The 20909-nt window shown below is 39.2% G+C and overlaps 2 protein-coding genes and 1 long non-coding RNA gene across 3 annotated transcripts; all 3 read right to left on the bottom strand.

The window, feature by feature from the left end:
- Positions 1-190: 190 nt before the first annotated feature.
- On the bottom strand, positions 191-7208 carry LOC143099174 (uncharacterized). Its single transcript, XM_076262245.1, has 8 exons — positions 7000-7208; positions 6388-6448; positions 5533-5877; positions 5113-5373; positions 2924-3008; positions 2405-2444; positions 1864-2129; positions 191-1161 (listed from the first exon to the last, which is right to left on the bottom strand). Exons 1-8 carry the CDS (start codon positions 7183-7185, stop codon positions 1107-1109), a joined length of 1299 nt encoding a protein of 432 aa, XP_076118360.1. The 5' UTR covers positions 7186-7208; the 3' UTR covers positions 191-1106.
- Positions 7209-13412: 6204 nt separating this feature from the next.
- LOC143099173 (uncharacterized) lies at positions 13413-15161 on the bottom strand. Its single transcript, XR_012981421.1, has 5 exons — positions 15122-15161; positions 14878-14962; positions 14235-14556; positions 13744-13994; positions 13413-13648 (listed from the first exon to the last, which is right to left on the bottom strand). It is a non-coding gene; the product is annotated as an uncharacterized LOC143099173 (long non-coding RNA).
- A 546-nt stretch (positions 15162-15707) lies between these two features.
- Positions 15708-20819, bottom strand: LOC143099146 (B-cell receptor CD22-like). Its single transcript, XM_076262226.1, has 10 exons — positions 20775-20819; positions 20102-20197; positions 18888-18966; positions 17887-18231; positions 17497-17796; positions 17165-17407; positions 16892-16991; positions 16754-16772; positions 16430-16671; positions 15708-16070 (listed from the first exon to the last, which is right to left on the bottom strand). The coding sequence occupies exons 2-10, from the start codon at positions 20117-20119 to the stop codon at positions 15950-15952; spliced, it is 1467 nt and encodes a 488-aa protein (XP_076118341.1). The 5' UTR covers positions 20120-20197; positions 20775-20819; the 3' UTR covers positions 15708-15949.
- Positions 20820-20909: the final 90 nt, after the last annotated feature.

Genomic DNA, 20909 nt, shown 5'->3' with positions numbered 1-20909 from the left:
TGATGGACTAAAGAGCCCTCTGCAGGAAGAGATTTGACATTACAACTTGTCAGCCTCTGCAGGGCAATTATTTTTTTTCCCAGAGGGTCATATTGACATACTGTACTTGTGACATAAATGTGTCACTTTATAACGCAATCTACACATCTAAATGTCTATTAATATGAAGCCTAGGCTGATTTTTTTGAAGACAACAATACTTTCTTGGTGTTTAAAACATTTTACTTTTTAACTGACACTTTATAGTAGAAATGTATTTACAGCAAAGGTAGACCAACATACAGTACATAGGTTCTTGACTGTTGATGTCAGTTTGTAAAGTTTAGGCGAAGTAGGAAGTAACACTCAGAATTTCTGATCAATGTGATTGGTAAGGCTGGACCAATGATTTCAAAGCTAGTGCCTGTCTCAATGCAAGTGTTGCAAACGTTTTACTTTGTGTTACAATACGTTTGCAATAAGTTTTACCATTCACTTAGTGATTTTTCCAGGCTAGAGCAGTGCTACATATTGTACCAAGTTCAATTTCAGTTAAATTTAAGTCCTGTGGTTTTGTATTGGAGTCTGTTCTCTGGGATTTTTCCACTTATGTGTAAGATAATGATGGTGATGGTGGTGCTAACGGTGATGCTGTTGAAAATGATGATGGTAGAGATGGTGATGGTGCTAGTGGTGGTGGAGAGGGAGAGAGAGAGTATGTCCTGTGAGACTGTGGGATCATGAATGCAGAGAAGGTCCTCTGGTTAATGATAATGAGTATGATGATGATGATGATGATGAGGTGGAACAGGATGAAAATGAGGATGATGATGATCAGATTGTGAGGTTACGGAGGTTAATGATAATGAGCATGATGATGGTGATGATGGTGATGAAGATGATGCAAATGAGGATGATGATGTTCAGATTGTGAGGTTACGGAGGTTAATGATAATGAGCATGATGTTGGTGATGATGGTGATGAAGAGGATGCAAATGAGGATGATGATGTTCAGATTGTGAGGTTACGGAGGTTACGGAGGTTAATGATAATGAGCATGATGATGGTGATGAAGAGGATTCAAATGAGGATGATGTTCAGATTGTGAGGTTACGGAGGCAGCTCCTCAGGAAACACGGCTATAGATCACTGATGTGTCATCTTCTGGTTGCCCCAAAGGACTACAGAAAACAAACATAAAAAAATCAAGCATAAAAACAAGAAACAAGTGTTATTATTCTTATATTAAGATCAAAATATCTATTTGGTATTGTTTTTGGTATGAACATACTTACGTAGCGCTCTCTCGAAAGATAATTTTGACTTAATTTAAGAAGATTTTGACTTATTTTAAGGAGTCTTAAGGAGTCAAGGCAAATGTACTCAACGCACTTGCAGACAAATTTGCTTGTTTTAGGACAAATTTGCTTAACACACTGGCAGACAGATTTGCTTGTTTTCAGGATGAATCTTAAAAGGAGGCAAACTCTTCTTAAATTAAGTCAAATTATTTTACGAGAAAGTGCTAGTTAATGAAAACAATACCAACCATAGATTTTAATAGATAAGAAGTTTTTGCAGTGTACAAACATAATATAAGTGAATCATTCTCCATTATAAACACTAGATGGCAGTAGTGTGCCACTTCTTGGACATATGACTGTCAGTATCCAACCTACAGTATTTGTCAAAACACTCACATCCTTGCGTATTGAGGAGCCAATTAATATTATTATTCCCTTTAATGAGTTGTTCATCCGTGGATCAAACCTTTTTATTTGTAACGTGATTTAAGCACTCCTAATGTATCAAACAGGAATCAATCAATATTCTGTTATTGGTGTACGCCAGAGACTTGTATGATCCAACGGCCAGACACTCACCTCGTTGTTGACTTATTGCCATTGAACTGGACACTGGCATACGGTACATCATCCCCCTGAGCTCCTGCTGACTCTACAGAGCCTTGGAAGTGGACAGTGGAGTACTGGACATCATCCTCTGCTCTTCCTGCAGCATCAGTACCACCACTGGGGGGAGCAGCAGCTCTGCTCTGGAAGTTAATGTTGTAGTACTGGACATCCCCCTCTGGTCCTCCTCCTCCAGCGGCATCAGCCCTGAGCGCGGCACTGTGTGTTGCCCTCAATTGCTAGCCATGTTGGGAAAACAAACAAACACAGACAAAAACAGACAAACAAACAAACAAAGAAAATTAAAACAGTATACCGCTATATTATTTTATATGTATGTATGTATGTATGCACGTATGTATTCATGCACATGTCAATCAACAATTAAATAATCTTTATCTGGGACCATCAACTCTGCATAAATAATTTCATATAGTTTATTAATATACAGTACTGTATGACATAATATGATGATGATGTGGCTGCCAGTAAATGGTGGAGTTGAATATCTCACCTCTAGCTCTCCTTTGCTCTCTTTGTGCTTCTTGCGAAACCTAATATGATTTAACTGAATTTTAGACATAGTGCATTTACATTTAGTAATTTAGCCAGCACTTTTATCCAAAATGACTTAAAGATGAGGAGTGACATGAAAGCTAAAATAATGATGATAATAAACATGAAAGGGCAACCAGAAGAAATAAGCTGGTCCTGCTGGCTTGTCATTATTGATATTTCCTTCTTATAAGAAACTTTTAAAAGGAAATCATGAAGGCAACAGTAGTTCCCACTACTGACCATTTATAAATTGTGAGAGGGCAAAGCTATAGGTACAGCACTAGCTATAGCGGAGCGGGCAGAAGATCATTGAGAAATAAACGTGAATTATTCTTATAGCAAACAGCATGAACAAGGGGCACGGGGAGTAGATATGACTTAGAGAACCAGGGGTACTGGAAGTAGAGATGACTTTGAGAACCAGGGGTACGGGGGAGTACTGTATGTGTTTTTTGCATCAGTCTTCTCTACTCACCAGACCCAGCAAACGGCACAGAGGACCACAACAGCTACACAGACTGCCACAGCGATCAGCACATTCATCACAGCACTTTGGCCACCTGGGAAAGTACAAATGGGGAAAAATAGGGACCGGTGAATAACATAAAACAACAAAATAATAAGCAACAGTCGGTATCTCTGTTCTCTATCCTGCATATAAACTTAAAGAACAGTAAAAGCACCTCTCATTCAACATAATGCTGTGGTCACCCAGTATCAAACATAGAGAAGTGCGTCATAATTCATGTTTCACAGCGCAAAGATATCTCTCTAATTTCCATTTATTTTCAAAGATGAATTTCAGCGCAAAGATCTCTAATTTCCCCTCTCTCCCCCATGTCATCATTTCCTTTTAGTTTCACAGAATGGTTGTCTACAAGAAGTGACTTCAAACAATTCCTACCAAACAAAATACACCACAGACTCTGGCCTAACCTTTCTGAGAGTCAAACTGATACTTCTGCTTGTTCCTCTTTTTCATCTTCCTCTTTAAAAAGAGCATTTTGGTAAATGAGTTGGATGACACAATATACCACTGTCTCTTCTGTGTGTGCGATCACCCAGTCTGACACTGACTGGCAGCCAGACTAAGTTAACGTAATTCACTGGCAGTGGCTTACACAAGTTAGCCTGTGGCTGTTTGTCTCGGCCACTGAGCCGTCGGTGTGTCCCTTTAAAGGTGTATGCGCTACTAGAAATCAGCATGTTTCACATACATTCACATATATTTCAAATACCCTGAAAGTACCCTGAAAGTATGCATCATCCCAAAATGACACTTTTGGTCCTAATTTAGATGATGGGCAAAGTGCAAAGTCACTCATGAGATAAGATACGCTACATACGCTATTGTGGGGCTTGTGGGAGCATTGAGCTGATTAGCATGCATTTTGGAGGATTAGACTTTTGGAAATTACGCTGCTGTCGGCTGGAAACCTTGTATGTCCAAGTCCATTCGTTTTCAGGAAATTAAAAAAAAGTGTATTTTGAAAATATTTCAACATTGTGTCATCAAAAAAAAAGAAAGAAACGGATAAATATGGAGTTAAGCCGTTTCCAACAACAGCGATTAGGGACTGTTCGTTATGTATTTAAGGGGCTACCGAAGGAGTTTTGGGAGCGTTGGTCAAAAAAGACGTGACCCTCCCTCGCCAGCAAGACATTTTTCTATGACCCTCCAAAGTGATTGAGAAAAAACGCATGACCTTCCCTAGTCCTAACAATTTATTGATGCCTTCTGTAGGCCTACTGTCAATGGGAGCTTGCATGCTACGACTCCTTCCTTAAAAAGCCTTGGAAAGGCTGTCGATTTCACAAATAATCACCGGGACTGAAACAAACCTGTCAAGTTTTTCCGGGTTTATCGCGTAGCCTATTTTAACCTTTTCTCCGCTGTCTTAGGAGGAGCTGCAGGGCCGTCAGAAGGGGTGCGAGGCCCTGTGCGAATTTGACAGATGCGAGGCCCTTTTCACTTACGTGCATGAAATCATGCGATAGCCTGGTGCCTAGGCTACCGTCGGTGCATTTTAATAGTAGTCTAATAAGCTACACCAGCTTGTCTTTAAGAGGGGAAATTGTATAGCCTATAACTTTAGCTGACTTTGGGCTACATTTTTATAGATGATTATGAGGAGCAATATGAGAGAAATTTGATGATCATTGATCGTTGTTTTGGGACGTTAAGCTTTTTCCATAGGAGTCAGTGAAGGACGCGAGGCCCTAGGCGACAGCCCAAATGTTGCTGTTTTCATGAATACAAAAGTCGGGTGACCCTCCCTCCTAGACTAAAAAAAAGTTGGGTGACCATCCCCTCAACAAAGAATAAAATGACATGACCCTCTCCTATTTTCCTCCGATGGTCCTTTCCATAAATACAGAACGGTCCCTTAGCACAGTGTCTTAAAGTACCCCATGCCAATCGTGAGATATGGTGAAGGGTATGTGATGTGGGGCTATTTTAATTGAAGTGAAGTATATTTCATTCCATTTTCAGAAAATCAGATTGAATTTACAAACATTCATATTACTACACTTGTGCATACAAAGAGCCTGCACAACATATATGTGTACCATGTGCTTGATGGAATAGGCCTAATCCTGAGCCATAATAATTACATTACAATGTACAATGTAAATTACATTATAATTTATCCCTGTACTTACGCTTTACATTGAGCCCGTAAGGTGGAGATTGGAGATCCTCATATCCTCCAACAGCACAGGTGTAGCTGCCCTCATCTTCATAACTGACTGGGTGGAGCTGCAGCTGGTTGTTGATAATCTGCTTCTTCTCTACAGGACGTCCATCTTTACTCCAGATGAATGAAGCGTTGCTGGTTAGATTGCAGGTGGTGTTGCAGGTGAGAGTGATGATGTCCCCCTTGGTTACATTGTTTGTCCTTTCAGTGGAAACAACTCGGAGGTCTACGAAGCGGAAGGATTTGGATGGTGAATTGGTGAAAGTGAAATCCCCCTGACAATGTAAAGCCATTTGAACGCAATATGGAAGATTTGAACAGTACAATCATATACCAAACTCATAAAGAAGCATGAATCATGAGTTGAAGATTTCATTCATATTACCTGTGACATTCACTGAGATCCCTGGTTTGCCTATCCACTTTTGTCTAACTGTAGAGGTTTCAATCCTACAGTAGTACTGATAAAGTGCATCTTCTTTGGTTAGTTTAGTCATGTGAAGAGAACACTGACTCTTTTTGTCTCCACAGTCCACTGTGACCCTACGTGCGAAGCTCTCATTCTTTGAGAAATCAACAGGTATATTAGAGTCTTGGTTAATCCAGAAAGCTTCTTTAACTTTATAATAACTGGGGTAGGTGTAAGAGCAGGACATGGTGACTGATGATCCCTCCAGAGCACAGATGTATGTAGGGCTGTAGGTGACATTCCATGCCCCGACATAAACCCCTAACACAAACAAACAAACAAACAAACAAACAAACATGGACACGGTTGTTAAGTTATTTGTGCTGTCTTTCTACATGCATGTCTGTAGATGCTACATCAGGGTCAAGTTGTCTGTGCACACTTGTCAAATCATGTCACAATCACCAAGTTTTTTCCCTTCTCTATCTTAAATCTATTCTGCTATAATGGCTCACATGAAACAAGAAGTTTCTGCACTCTCCTCCTCTGGCTGTCTTGTGGCATTTGCAAAGTAACATTTATTGTTACCATGAGGTCTCCATTTGCAACGTAGCATGGATATTAGTCCTCATTTGTATGTTGCTTTAGATAAAATTGTTAGCTAGATCATTGCATGTAAATGTTTATGTAAAATCCACACAAAAATGAAGTTGCATCTAAACAAGCAAAGTGTCACAAATAACGCTTGGATACTAGACAAAAATGACTGATCTACATGTATAGTATAATATGAGGAATCTACTTTGAGCCCTCGGGAAAATTAGTACATACCCTTTGTGGGTAGGAGAAGGAAGATAAAGGATATACACTCTGTCATTAATGACTCCGTAACCTGCATGATGATAATAATGAGGTTATACACTCTGTCGTTAATGACCCCATAACCTGCATGATGATAATAATGCAGTGAACAACAGACAAATCAAATGTGGAAATTGTTGTTAAAATATATGTAATGGCTGAGAAAATATACTGTATCCTAAAATGAGCCAGTACACAGGCACTAATAATAAACAAATGCATTATTCCACTTACATTTACAATGCATTTTTTGTTATTGAGCAGACACTCTAATCCAACATACCGTACAATTAGCTAACTACAGGGAAAGTCCCTCCGAAAAATCAGGGTTAAGTTTATAATGATAGCTGCCTCTTGGATCAACACACACCTCTGGTGTTGAATTTGGACTCCCAGATTCCTTTACCACTAAACCATCGCCACCGTCACTGGCCCAAACATATGTTTCTAACCATGAATGTATGCCAACCACCAATGAAAAGCTATAACAATACATAAACACATGACAAGAACAAAATAGAAGTTCATAAATACTTCTAAATATGTCAGTCAACACACATGAGAGCTGGATAAGGCACTCACCATGTTGGTCTGCTGGTGGCTCAAGCGCAGTGTCGGTGGTGAGAGCACTGCAGAGTGGCGTGGTAAGGGATGACTCAAGCGCAGTGTCCGTGGTGAGAACAGGGCGGAGTGGTGTGGGAAGGGAAGACTCAAGCACAGTGTCCGTGGTGAGAACAGGACGCTGCAGAGTGGCGTGGGGATGGACATGAAGCCACCTGCCTTATGGTTGCAGGCCAGTGTGTGTGGTTAGCCGAGTGTCAACATACAGGAAGTTTGGTGTTTCTTTCTTGTTTTGCTTTGTTTTCCCCTTTCTATCTTCTCACACACAGTAACTTCTATATTTTAAGTGTGCACAGTTAGGCAACTATGGCAATGACTTGCAAGTCTGTGTGTTGTTGCGTCATCTTGAATGAAATGGGTACTAGTCTAAAAATTCAAAACATGAAAATACATAAAAACCAACAACCTGCTACATACATACATACATAAGTACATACATACATACATACAGTATATACATACATACATACATACATACATTTTCCTTAAAATAGCTCCACATCATCACATATCCTTCACCATACCTAGAGTTTCAGATTTCAGTCAGCCTAATAGCTGGTTTGATTTGCATTAAGAGATGATCTTATGGAAAGTCCCCCATGCCAGATGTGAGACATGGTGAAGGGTATGTGATGATGTGGAGCTATTTTATTTCCAAAGGCCAAGGAAACTTCATCAGAATGCATGAATTTCCAAAAGATGATTGTTTCATTCCTCTTTTTAGTCAACATTAGCATGTGTATGTACAGGGTATGTAAACTTATGAGCACAACTGTATGTCCCATCTCATGTCTGATAATGATCTTACTTTAACATATGACAGGCTTGTCTAGAGAATGTGAGTGTATGCTTCACCCACATTACTCACTAGAGGGTGCTGTCCTCACACAAGCCAAAGCCCTCTGTCTTAGAGGACAGACCAGATGCTACAAACCAACATAGGGGAATATGCAATGCAATTTCCTATTGCCAACCAACTAAGTAGCTAACAGGTTAGCAACTATGCTTTTGGGAAACACACCCCTGGGCAGTTTAACTTACATATTTAATGTGTATGTGAGAAAGAATAGCCAGGTAACTACATTAGGTTACAATGGAAATATACCTATATACTATAATGGGACTTTTATGTGCAAGATCAAGCGATCAGCAATCAGTTGGCGATCAGTGATCAGTTGTGCAAATCAAGTGAGCAGTAATGGAAAGACACCTGACCAAGACATAAATACACTTTAAGAGGACACAGATTAATGCATGATTGCTGATGAACTTACTGGCAAATGTGCATTCGCGTCAGCATAGTATGAGAAACAAAAATAAATGTGTGTGTGTGTGTGTGAAAATATGAGAAGCACATTTTTATATGTGTGTGTGTGTGTGTGAGAGTGTGTGTGTGTGTGTTTGTGTGAGAGAGAGAGAGAGAGGGAGAGAGAGAGAGGGAGAGAGAGGCCCTCACTATTTTGACTGTTTCTTCTCTGGACCACAAGAACACTAGGGCAAAGGTGTACAAGACCAAACAGCACACATTTTAACATGTCATTTTTTTTCAGCAGACATTTGCACCTCCGCACCTAAAGGCCACATCTAAATATGAACCAATGTGTGATGCATAGACACAATGTGCTTAACATAGAATATGGCTGTATGTCTGTGTGCATCGTTGCAGCACTTACACTAGTAATGTGTCTACAGTCAAGTGCAGAAGTGTGTTTGTGCGTGTGTGTTTGGGGGGGGGGGGGGTCACATCTATGTGTTTGTATTTTAAAGCCTGACCATGTTACACTTTCTGTCAGTCTTCGGTTGGTTTATGGTTTCAAAGTGACGCAAGTCAGAGCGACTGCAATGATTTGCACATTTCCTCTCACTTCTGTTTTTTCGCTTGTCTTATTTGTATTCTTTGGTGTTGTTTTTTCCCTTGTCTTATTATCTGGTGTTTTGTTTTTTTCCTTGTCTTATTATCTGGTGTGTATTTTTTCTTGTCTTATTATCTTGTGTTGTTGGGGAACTACATTCAGACACACACACCCACACACCACTGGAAATTCACTGGCCATGATGATATCGAACAAAAAAGACTATATGCTGTGCACCGTTTACATAACCAGGGGCGCCTGCAGGAATTAATGCATACATAGCACAACATCCACATGCAATAATGCAACAACAACGTCTACAATTACCTATTCATTTGGGCAACTTTATACATCCCTATACAGGCTAAAGCTACCTTTAGTTGTGTTATAGCGTACGTCTGGCTTTAAACAGCTGTAATGCAGTCGTTCTGACAAGCACACCAATTGCTTAGCCAACCTTGTTCTTGCCCATAGCTCCTCTAGCTTTGCTGCCTCCATCCTTTCTGTTTTCGTTGTTTAAACTTGTGATATCCATGAATTGAGTTAGTGAATTAGCTCAACATCGTGTGCTGATAACCATATAGAAAGCCGAGTAAAAGAAAACAAGTAGCCTATGCGTGCCTGCGTGCGTATTCTCTCCTGCTCAAACATGTGTGCGCGTTTTAATAAGTGTTCACTAACTTTACTTAATAGAAAATTGTAAATAGCCTGATGGCATGCAACTAATGGGATACTGTGCATAGTTGGAAAGGTATGGCAGGCCAATATGGTGTGAATATACACACACACAAGGTAAATTTTCTCTCGTTGTTGAGTGATGGTACGCACAGTGCGTACGGACGTACACCTGCAGGCGCGCCTGTACATAACTGTCATGGTACACCCGGAGGATATTCCATCAACCTCGCTAATGAAGGCGGCGCTTAACAGAAATAGCCTGGCTTGAACTAGCGTAGACTTTCACTTGGGGCTGAAGCCGTTCCATTAACTCAAGTTAGCGGCATCTTGGTCTCGTTTATTCAAGCGAGGTTAAAGTCAGCTTCATCTCTGCTCGTGCACGAGGTAGACAAGTAGGTCAAAACAGTAGATTCACGAAAAGACGATATATGTCGTAAATTTATGACAATACTAGACGATTTCTGTTCGATTTGGCAAGCGCCATCTACAGGATTTTCATCGAAAGTCATCAAATTTAACATCGAGAGAAAAAAATAGATTGCCTACAGAAATGGGAGAATAATGAAAGCATACATTTAAAACAACAATGCTTATGGTTTTGAAATCAATTGCAAGTTTGATTGGCTTCACTCTTGAACACATAGGTCTACAGTCTATGCTTGAACAAAACGAGTCCATGAATAAATAGTATAAACTCAAAAACAACTTATGGATATGCATATATTCAAAACTATCTATAGCCTAGCTTACGTTCTTAGATTAAAAGAGTTAATTCACTCCAAATTATTGTCTAGGTGTAGGTGGTCATAAAATAAATTAGTATCAACATAATAGGCTATTGTCTCCCATAAGTCCCAAAGTGTTTTGAAATAAAATTATCTGAAATGCAATGGCTTTCAATTCAATGTATGCCTAATATTTAATCTGTGTAGCACACAGTTGATTTGACATTCATGAACAATCGTCGACACATGAAGCAGTTTTAATTATTAGCTGCCTAGGCTACAGAATAATTATCCTTTGGCTTGCATCAGATATAATAGGCTATAGCCCACTGACAAAGCTGTCACCGAACAGCCTACCAAATGTGCATGACCCTTTATCAGCAGTAGACATATGTCTTTCATCAAAGATTATAACTAAAAATGCCATTATCAAGGTGATAAACAATGTAGCCTTAATACTTCGTATGGGAAGCGAACCTGCGAACACGCAAGAATGTAAATCCTATCCTATGCCGTCTCGCTGCACGTTACACCACCACCGAACGTAAATGACGCAGAGTAGCACGATTCCTAGAACCACACGCATGTGAAGTTAAAACATTTTTAATCGTATAATCTTCATACATTCTTTGGAGCTAGTGAATATGTAAATCCATGCTTGGTGCACTGTCGGAAAAAACATTTCTATAGGCTTCTATTTTTGAAGTAGTATGCTACAGGTGACGAGAGCACAGGTTGACGGAACCATCTTTTTGGACTCGTTTTCAGACTGATTGTTTTTTTTTGGAACACAGCTTAATTTAGCTTGAAAGTTAACCTGCTACGGAGCAGGTTAGTTCTGTGGCATAAATTCCCATGGTTACCAAGCTGGGATTCACGTTAACCTCATTAATGGAACGGAATTCTCACTAAAATTAGCGAGACTTATCGAAATAAGCCAGGTTTGGCCTTTATAGCGAGGTTGATGGAATACCCCCCCGGTATTAAAGTTAATGCAATTTAAATCACGCAAATCAGAATTGCACTGATTTGCTCATAATAACTACTGAATTGGTCTCTCACTTATGTTTTCTACCTCATTTTGTACAGATATTTTAGTGGCATGGACGCTTGAGTTTCAGTCTCAGTGGCTGGAGTGGTCGGCTGCATTAAAGCTATGTTGTAACAAGTCTGTTGGTCTGACATCTGTCTTCTTTATATGCAATGTCAAATATATCTGAAATCATGTCACTCTATGAAAGAATATGAATTTATTGTATTAATTTGTTAAAACCATGTTACGTACAGAACAGTACACAGTGGAATTCATATCACATTGGAATACATAACTATGCACTTAAAAAACATGATGAAAGTAGCTGAATTGCTTTACACTTAAGGATATTGGCAAATGCTTAGCCATGCACAAAATAGCAGACTAAAAAAGGCTAACGATGATGACTAAAAACAAGATTTGCTAAACCGTTTTCAAAGTTAAGGTTCAAAGCAAATCTTGTAGGCGTATGTGTATGTGCAATAAAGGCAGATTTGAGGTGACCTATTTTAGGATTCAGTTCACACATATTTCCAAGAGAACAATGTTGGTGCCTTTGTCTAGATCAGGCCGCTGGCGCCTCAAGGTCTTCTCTTAGTCTCTCTGTTGGCCACATTATGTTTGTTCACCCCAGAGTCATAAGCAACTGAATGCTGGTTTACTGGACATTTGCCAGATTACTTTTTTATTTTTTTATTTATCCTTTATTTTACCAGCTGATGTTCCATTGAGATATTCAAATCTCTTTTACAAGGGGGCCCTGGTAGCCCTGACGAGCCAGACCCACATTAAAATGTAGGGTCTGGGCACTCACCGTTCGCAGTGCTCAGTCCGAGGGGCGGGATAATCAGTTGTCTTTCAAATTCCCTCTGCACGCAATAGGACGCAATAGGATATTTGTTTTCAAGTAGCAGGGAATTCAAGCCAAACCGTTGCAACTCTGCCATCAATCATTATGTTAAGCCCACCAAACGACTCTATACACGATTTCAATGGCCTGATTAAATTTCGATTTCTGGAGCTCACAAGTCAACGAAGAGTTGCTAGACTAGCCCTGGCAGCAAATGTAATTTGCGTCTAGATTTCTAGGCTAGGGCCCTGGGGCAACAAATACACAAGTTCGACTCTCCTTAGTCTCACTGGAGCCGTGCGGCTGGATGGCGGAGTACTGACCCTCGTCCTCTGCTCCTCCTTCTGCAGCCTCAGCCCTGTGGGGAGCAGCAGCTTTCCTCTGTATGGACCTCTGGAAGTCAATGCTGGAGTAATAGACCTCTGGAAGTCAATGCTGGAGAAATAGACCTCTGGCTGGTTCCAGCAGGGAATCATGGATACATTAGTAGCACATTAGGAAGATAGACAAAGAGAGAGAGGCAGACAGATATTTGATAGATAGATAGATAGAAAGATAGATAGATAGATAGATAGATAGATAGATAGATAGATAGATAGACAGACAGACCGACATACAGACAGATTATCATGCTTAATTCTCACCTTGTCTTGTTCATCTGTTGTCCTTAACCTCTTTTTGAGGTGGCTAATTAAAGGCCAGAGGTAAAAACAAGAGATACTAATGGTGAGAATAGCAATAATAATAGTAGTACTAATAGTAATAATAATAATAATAATAACATAACATGGCTTGCATTTCTAGGGAGATAATAAGAAAGCGGAACAGTACTTTGCTCACATGTAAACTGTTTCCCTACCTATCCAGACGGTGCCACAGATGGACCCCACGACTGCATAGATTCCAACCACAGTGAGTGCATACCTGTCAAGGTTGTTATTTCCTATTCAAAAACAAACAAACAAACAAACAAGCAATACATCTAATAACACCAGAGCAGAGGTGACATGACAGGGAACAGGAGAAAAAAGATTTAGAGATAAATTGAATTGTGATAAAAAAAAAAAACATTGCAGAGGTGTACACTGTTTTCCCCCCTATTATATTTTCCCCATACCTCTAAATGTAATATATATATATATATATATATATATATATATATATATATATATATATATATATATATATATATATATAATAAAATATATATAGAGAGTGATACCAATGCCTGTAACTGTGATAGACACAGCAGTAGAGTTCTCCGCTCCATATTTGTTCCTGGCCTCACAGTAGTACTGTCCTCCATCCTCAGATCTGATGTTAGTGATGCTGTACTGCTGTCCTGATCCTACTGGAGTGGAGTCATCCACCTTAAACCAGGTGTAGCTCTCCACTGGTGGGTTGGCATCACTGCTGCAGGTCAGAGTCACCGAACCTCCATCTACAGAAACTGAGATGTCTTTCGGGGGAACTGGGGAAAAAAAGAGAGTTACAGGATAATGTCACTGCATGCTTTTGGGTCCTGGCTCAGAGCTGATATGGTGTGGCGTTTTGTACTGTACTCACACCAGACACTAAGCTGCCACAGATTAGAGGGGACATCTTCATAACCCTTCAGTGCACAGGAATAGTTGCCTTCATGCTCGACAGTGACATTTTGGAAGAGGAGTTCTCTGATGCTTGTCCCTTTAAACGGCCAGATAAAAGTTGTCCGTTCTTTTTCCACACAATCTGGACATCTGTATTGCAGGTGATAATACACAAAAGATGTGTGTTTTGTCCTGTGAACACTCCTTCAGGACCCCAAACACGCAGATCTTATGGAGAAAACCATTGCAAATACTTGACGGTATAACATTAGTAGCTAGTGCCTCTTTTTTCTCATCATCTGTAACTTAAAAAAACAGGTCTATTGAGATTGGTTTCATGATACATGTATTTTATTTTGTTGTGATTTGGTATACCCTTGTTCAGTAAAGAACTATATTATCATTATTTGTAAGTTGCAATAAACACTATCATTTAAACATGAAATCAGGATGATGTGCTTTCATTACCTGTGACTGTTAGAGATATTCCAGAGGGTCTGCTGAAGGCATTGTTTTTTTCTTTTCAGTTTGATGTGAACATTGTATTTGTTGGAATCTGTCTTTTTGACATCATTGAACTGAACAGTACAATTCCCTTGTGAAGAGTCACTATACTCTACTCGACCTTTTAATTTATCTGTTAAAGCGATATCATTCTTGTTTCCTTTGTCTTCATAAACCCAGAAGACTTTATACAATGACTCTTTAGGCAGAAGAGTGAAAGAAGAGCCAGTTGGAACACAGACATTATCAGATGAGATGATCTCTCCCCAGTTCAAACCAAATACGCCTACAAGGAGACCAACAGTCAGTGAACAAAGACAGTCTCTCCCTCTCTCTCGCTCTATATCTCTCTCTCTCTATCTTCCTGACTCTCTCTCTCTCTCTCTCTCTCTCTCTCTTTCTCACACACACACACACACATACACACACACACACTATTATTATGTTGCTGAATTGGTATCAGACAGAAACATACTGTACCTATACATACACATATTCATGCATAACATATAACTGTCCCAACTATATCAAATCAACATGGTTTTGACAGTTCAAGTCTGTGTACTAAAGAGGCAGCACTACTAATGTGAAGTAAAGTCCACATTACCTGGAGCCAGGAGCAGAATGACAGTAAAACAAACTGCAGCACACATGGTCATCTCTACAGACATACAATGAGTCAGTTGTCCGATCTGAAAAGTCAAGAGATTTTGTTTTCTTTCAAATCATTATTCAATATTATTGATAGTGATTATTGAATTATTGATTTGTGGTTGCATTGTGAGTGTTACTGTATAGTAATCAGTCAACTTATAGAGAGTACCAATAAAACTAATATCCTGTCATCTTACCGACTGTTGGTTACTCTTGTGTGCTCCTATAAGGCTGTGCAAATGAACAGAGACTGACGAGATGCTACACTCTCTCTCTCTTTCTTTATTTCTTTCTCTCTCTCTCTCTCTCTCTCTCTCTCTCTCTCTGACTAAGCAAGTACAGGAAGAGATTATAACCACAAATACAGTGTGTGTGTTTGTGTGTGTGTGTCCTTGCAAGTGTGTATGTGAGAACATCACCAGTGTGTCTGAGACTAGTGGTGTTAAGAGGGACATGCCAAGGTCACGGTCACATTGTCAAATCTGTTCTGTTCAAAGCTTTATAGTCACATAAGTCACTAATATAACTAATACAGTTATTTCATGGCATATTACATATTAAGTTAGTACTTTTAGATATTTGCAATGTGTATATTTTCTTTCAAGTGACTATAATTAGTTTGGGATTTTATAACTCACACAGCCCCCTGGTGTTCATGAAGGTTACTGCTAGTATAAAATAGACAGGAATAGAATAAATAGATACAGAACATTGCATGGTACAGAACAATGTGAAAACCAGTGAAATGATGATGTGGAAATCACATTCAGAAACTGAGAGGACTCCTTCTGAATAATTTCTTTATTAGAAAGTTCAGATAACAAACAAATAAAAATGTACAGTAGGGTATGCTAATACACAACTATAGCCTATAGCCTATATGAAGACACATGTGTACATATTGTTTGTAGAGATGCACAGAGTTTGCAGGCACATGCTGATACACAGAAGACAATGTACTGTATCCTCAGTGCTACAATATTAAAGTGGAGACAATTAGAAAACCCCCTACACCATGCTACCTCTCATTGTGTTGCTATAGGCTTCTTGGATATGGCCTTCTGCTGTTTGTTCTGCTTAGGCTTCCTGATGGCTGTCACAGTAGAATAGATGGTGGTGAGCTCCACCTCTGGTTGGACAGGGGAACTGCAGGACAACATCAGACACAATCACAGAGCTCAGTAAGAATAAGCACTGATCTGAACTCTCACAACGTATGAGCAATACACATACTGCATTAGAATAAGTGCCCAGACACCCCACTATGAGAAAATAGCCAGGTAATGATTAGGCAAAAGTAGGATTACGGTGTAAGATTCAAGGTTGTCGGGATTTCAGACTGTGTGAGTCTGTCTGAAATCCCGTCTGTCTGGCTGAGATTTGAGGCTTCAGATTCAGAAGAGGGATTACAGTATAAGATACAGGTTTTTATCAGGATATCAGTGTATGTGAAATGATGTCGTATAATTCCAGGCCATTTCTCTCCACGTGGAAGAGGGTCTCACTTTGACTTTTTTGGTCTGAGGATGTGCACAGTGACATACTGGACCTCCTCCTCCTCCTCCTTTGGCTGAGTGTCTTCGGTCTGTCCGTGGGGTTGGATGGTGGAGTACTGCATGTGGTCCTCTGCTCCTCCTGCGGTCTGTGTGGAGCCGTGGGGCTGGACGGTGGAGTAGTGACCATCACCTTCTGTTCCTCTTGCAGCCACAACACTGGGGGAGCCAGCAGCTCTGCTCTCCACAGATATCTGGAAGTGAGTGTGAATCATGATACAATAACATATTCATGAATAAAGATAAAAGTCCCCTGCCCTTTTTTGCAACACTTACCTCTTCCTTAGTTTGGCCTCTAAAAGTCCATCATGGAAAGGTAAGGAAAGGAAAGGAAAGGAAAGCATTGATTCATTATTTGCTTATTTGACCGTTGGTTGGTATAACAGATTGAATTCACTAACATTTGGGACGCACCTAATCATGTGAAAGAGAGCACATGAGAAGCCCACAATTGCAGCTACAATGACTCCGACGATGACAAATGCGACAAATGTGTTTTGCTCTTCTGGTAGGACTGGAAAAAAATGCACAAACAAAAAAGAGAAAATAAAATAACTGTTGAGAGTTATGGAAAGTGACTACATGATGGCATTTTCTACTCTGTAACCACATACCTGTGCTGAGCACAGGAAATGAGTTCCCAGCACCAATGTCATTTCATTGAAACACAAAGAGAAAGATAAATACCCAGGTCTGTAACTGTGATGGACACAACTGTAGAGTTCTCAGCTCCATATTTATTCCTGGCCTCACAGTAGTACTGTCCTCCATCCTCAGAGCTGATGTTAGTGATGCTGTACTGTTGTCCTGATCCTACTGGAGTGGACTCATCCACCTTAAACCAGGTGTAGTTCTCCACTGGTGGATTGGCATCACTGCTGCAAGTCAGAGTCACTGAACCTCCCACAAAAACACCATAAGATTCACTGCCTGGAATGAAGGTGTTCGTTGGGGCAACTTAAAAGGGGAAAAAAATAATGATGTTGCAACAAATTACACATTGAACCACTATTATGTGCTCAATACTGAAGGTATTTTTGATTGATGTTGGTTGCTTGTGTACTTACACATGACATCAAGCTTCACTGATGTAGATGAATGTTCCTCAAATCCTTTCAGTGCACAGGCATAGCCACCCTCCTCTCCAGTACTGACATTGACACGGATAAGGTCAATGTTATTTCCTTGTTTAAAAGGTAACTCTTCACCATTCTTCCTCCATATCACCCTAGGGTTGTCTTCCAATCCACAGGAGTGGTTGCAGCTCATTGTCACATCACTACCTTCAGTCACCGGCTTGGGAATCCACACAGAGAGCTCTGAGAAGAAACAGAGCAATTACCAATAGACACAGGAGTATATTTGGATGATACGCTCGTAGTTCACAATAGACAACAATTTGCCTTCACCTGTAACTGTCAAATGGAGCCCATGTCGTTGCAGCCATTTTTCTTTATCATGTCCAGTAACAATCCGTAGGTTGTACTCTCCTGCATCTGCGACTGTCACCTCCCTCAGAGTCAGTGTGCAGTTCTTGCTAATATCTGCACTGTACAAGACTCGGTCCTTGTATGTTGGCATATCTAACAGATCAGTGGGTTCTATGTTTGGCTGAGGATTTATGGTCCAGAAGACTTTAGTCACCGTGAGACCAGGTGGATGAGTGAATGAGCAGGGCATGGCCACTGATGATCCACTCACAGCACAGATGTGGTCATGAGTTAAGTTTACTCCCCATTTCTGACAAGAAACTCCTGTAATTCAAAGTGCACAGGCATCATAAAAGTACTCTTGACAAAACACATTCTAAATAATATGTAATATGAATATGTCATTCATTATTTTACGCCATAGATTTGTTTAAGTCTGGTTGTCTTCTCAATGACAGTAATATGCATTGTGAGTATAACAACACAGCATTTTAAATACAGGACTCCCACCGGTCATGGAATTTTTAGAATATCATGGAATTTTGAAAAGTCTATTCCAGGCATGGACATTTTTATCATGTTTGGGGCAAAGTAAGGGAATATCAGGGCATTTACTTTAGATACATTAATACAATTTCCATGCACATTTGTGTTTATTGGGTTGTCGCAACTCTCTGGTTAGCACTTATTCCCACTTGAAAAAAATCTCAAGATTCTAGAACACTACGCGGCTGCTCTAAAATATTTGGCTGGTTAATTAATTTCTATGTACCATTCATTTATAATAGGTCATGGATATATATATGTATTTGTATATATATATATATATATTTGTTTTTTTTTTGTCAGGGAAAGTCGTGGAATTTTACACTTGACTTAGTGGGAGTGGGAACCCTGTAAATAGCTCTTGCATCAACTTGCATTTCCCCTTGGGATTAAAATAGTAGTCAAGGTGCAGATTAAAGTATGAACATATTTACCTTGGATCATGACCACACAGAAAACCAAACACATAGAGTATAGCGGAGTCTTTGCACCATTATTGATGTGATGCAGCATCTGTCATGTCAAATAGCATGAAAAATAATAACATTGAATCAGGTGCAAACAGAATTAAGTCAAAAAGGGTTAAGGTAGCATGTTGATTTGACAGGGCAAAGGCAACAATTAGACAACAGTTTCAACAACATGATAAATATGTCCATTCACAAGACATTCCTGGTGGCACAGCTAACAATATTAAGCTAATGGTAACTCAGAATAAACAAAAAAATGAGGGGAAATGTTTTAAATTTGATATTGTGTAAAGCACAAGATAATCTACAGTTCTGCATACTGATGAAAATCCCACTTGTCATGCAGTGTATACCATAATTCATTGTAAAGTATCAGTATTTGTTTTTTAACATTTCACTGGCAATCTTCTAGTTATAGAGATGATGTGTTCTACTTTCCTACAGGTTATAATAACAATATGTGCACAAAACATGTTTACATTCTGTAGTTTGTGTACAAAAACCTAGATTTGTGATATGATTTGATGCAATATGAAAAAGTATACAGTATGCATGTTGATTTGACTATTAAACTTACTCTAGGGCCACACTTTAGAGGCTATTATATACATCAGTTGACAAGTATTGTAAAACTAATTGCAAGATTGCTTCAAAAACATGAACATTTCCGTTCCCAAAGAATTTCCGGTTGCACAGCAAACAACATTGAGTTAACGGTAACTCGGAAAAAACAAAAATGAGATGAACAATTTTTAATTTGACATTGGGTAGAGCACTACGATATAGTCTAATAAATATTATTGCGAAGTATCTGTGTTTGATTTAACATTTAACTGGAAATCCTAGGAGTATAGAGATGATCTACTTTCCTTCAGATTATAATAACAATGTGCATACAAAAATAATTTACATCCTGTGGCTTGTATAAGTATCTAATGTTGTGATATGATTTGATTTTATGCGATGCAAAGTAGTAGGATGATGTTCATGTTGATTTGTACTAATACACAACTTTAAAGCACATTTTAGAGACTAATACACAAGTATTACTGTATTGTACAATGCAGTATCTAACTTGTTTCTAAAGTAAATTAAGCCCCACCACTTTCAATGTTTTTTTTTTAACTAAAACTAAGTGAACACAGGAAACTAGCAGAAATGCCCACACACAACCATACACTATATTCAGGGTGCATTGTGGGTTCATAGCGTCTCTTCTAACCACGCAGGGGGAGAGAAAATAGGTTGTGGTACAGAATGGCACGCTGGTGGGCCTGAGATGATGTAGAGAAGAGAGAGTGGCTTACTGAAACAGGCACAAAATGTCCATCCAAAACTCATTTTGCAGCAGCGAAACAAATTATAATGTTTCAGTAGATGTAAAAGAGTGCTTTAAAAACAGGACATTTATATCACTATTGCTATGGTTTCATTAAATGTATGCTTATGAAATATATGTTATATATATATATATATATATATATATATATATATATATATATGTTAAATAAAAAATATTTTTTTTTCAGTTTTATATCAAACATGACTGAATAGTAACATTATCAGTAATCGTAAATCCAGCCAGTAAGACTCAAATCGCATGTATAGCAATTAGCGTCATGCAGCGTTAACTCTAACTAAGTTCATTTTTGATGGGTTCGTAACATGCCTCAAAAAAATAAAATAATCACACAAAGGCATTTTTAAACGAAAAACAGTGATTCCCAGTATTCCTGGAACAAAAAAGCATACTCTTAAAAGCAAAACAGCATTTTTTTGCTTTCTTTTTTTTTTTTTTTTTATCAAAATCTGTTAAAAATGTTCTGTAAACCAGTGGAAAGCCACACTTACCATGTGTTGCTGCCAGCAAGCTTACCCAGTGTCAGATGAGGAAATGTGTGTTGATGCAGCTTTTAACCACAATGAGCTGAGATGCTTGCATACGTCTCATACTGCTCTGACAAATGACTGATGAGAACATTCACA

This window comes from Alosa pseudoharengus, unplaced genomic scaffold (genome assembly GCF_046254945.1).
Source record: "Alosa pseudoharengus isolate Yale_2024_CS ecotype anadromous, Long Island Sound unplaced genomic scaffold, YU_APseudo_1.1 YU_APseudo_1.1_scf_25, whole genome shotgun sequence".
Lineage (NCBI taxonomy): Eukaryota > Metazoa > Chordata > Actinopteri > Clupeiformes > Clupeidae > Alosa > Alosa pseudoharengus.
This window is presented reverse-complemented; position numbering and strand designations above follow the sequence as displayed.

Coding starts and splice junctions, on each gene's coding strand:
- LOC143099174 (XM_076262245.1), bottom strand. CDS start 7,185: ATGTCCATCCCCACGCCACTCTGCAGCGTCCTGTTCTCACCACGGACA. Junction 6,449..6,999: donor GCCACCAGCAGACCAACATG/GTGAGTGCCTTA, acceptor ATCATCATGCAG/GTTACGGAGTCATTAATGAC. Junction 1,162..1,863: donor GGCAATAAGTCAACAACGAG/GTGAGTGTCTGG, acceptor TGTTTTCTGTAG/TCCTTTGGGGCAACCAGAAG.
- LOC143099146 (XM_076262226.1), bottom strand. Junction 18,232..18,887: donor CTGTGTGGTCATGATCCAAG/GTAAATATGTTC, acceptor TTTGAATTACAG/GAGTTTCTTGTCAGAAATGG. Junction 16,992..17,164: donor CATCACAGTTACAGACCTGG/GTATTTATCTTT, acceptor ATTTTTTTCCAG/TCCTACCAGAAGAGCAAAAC.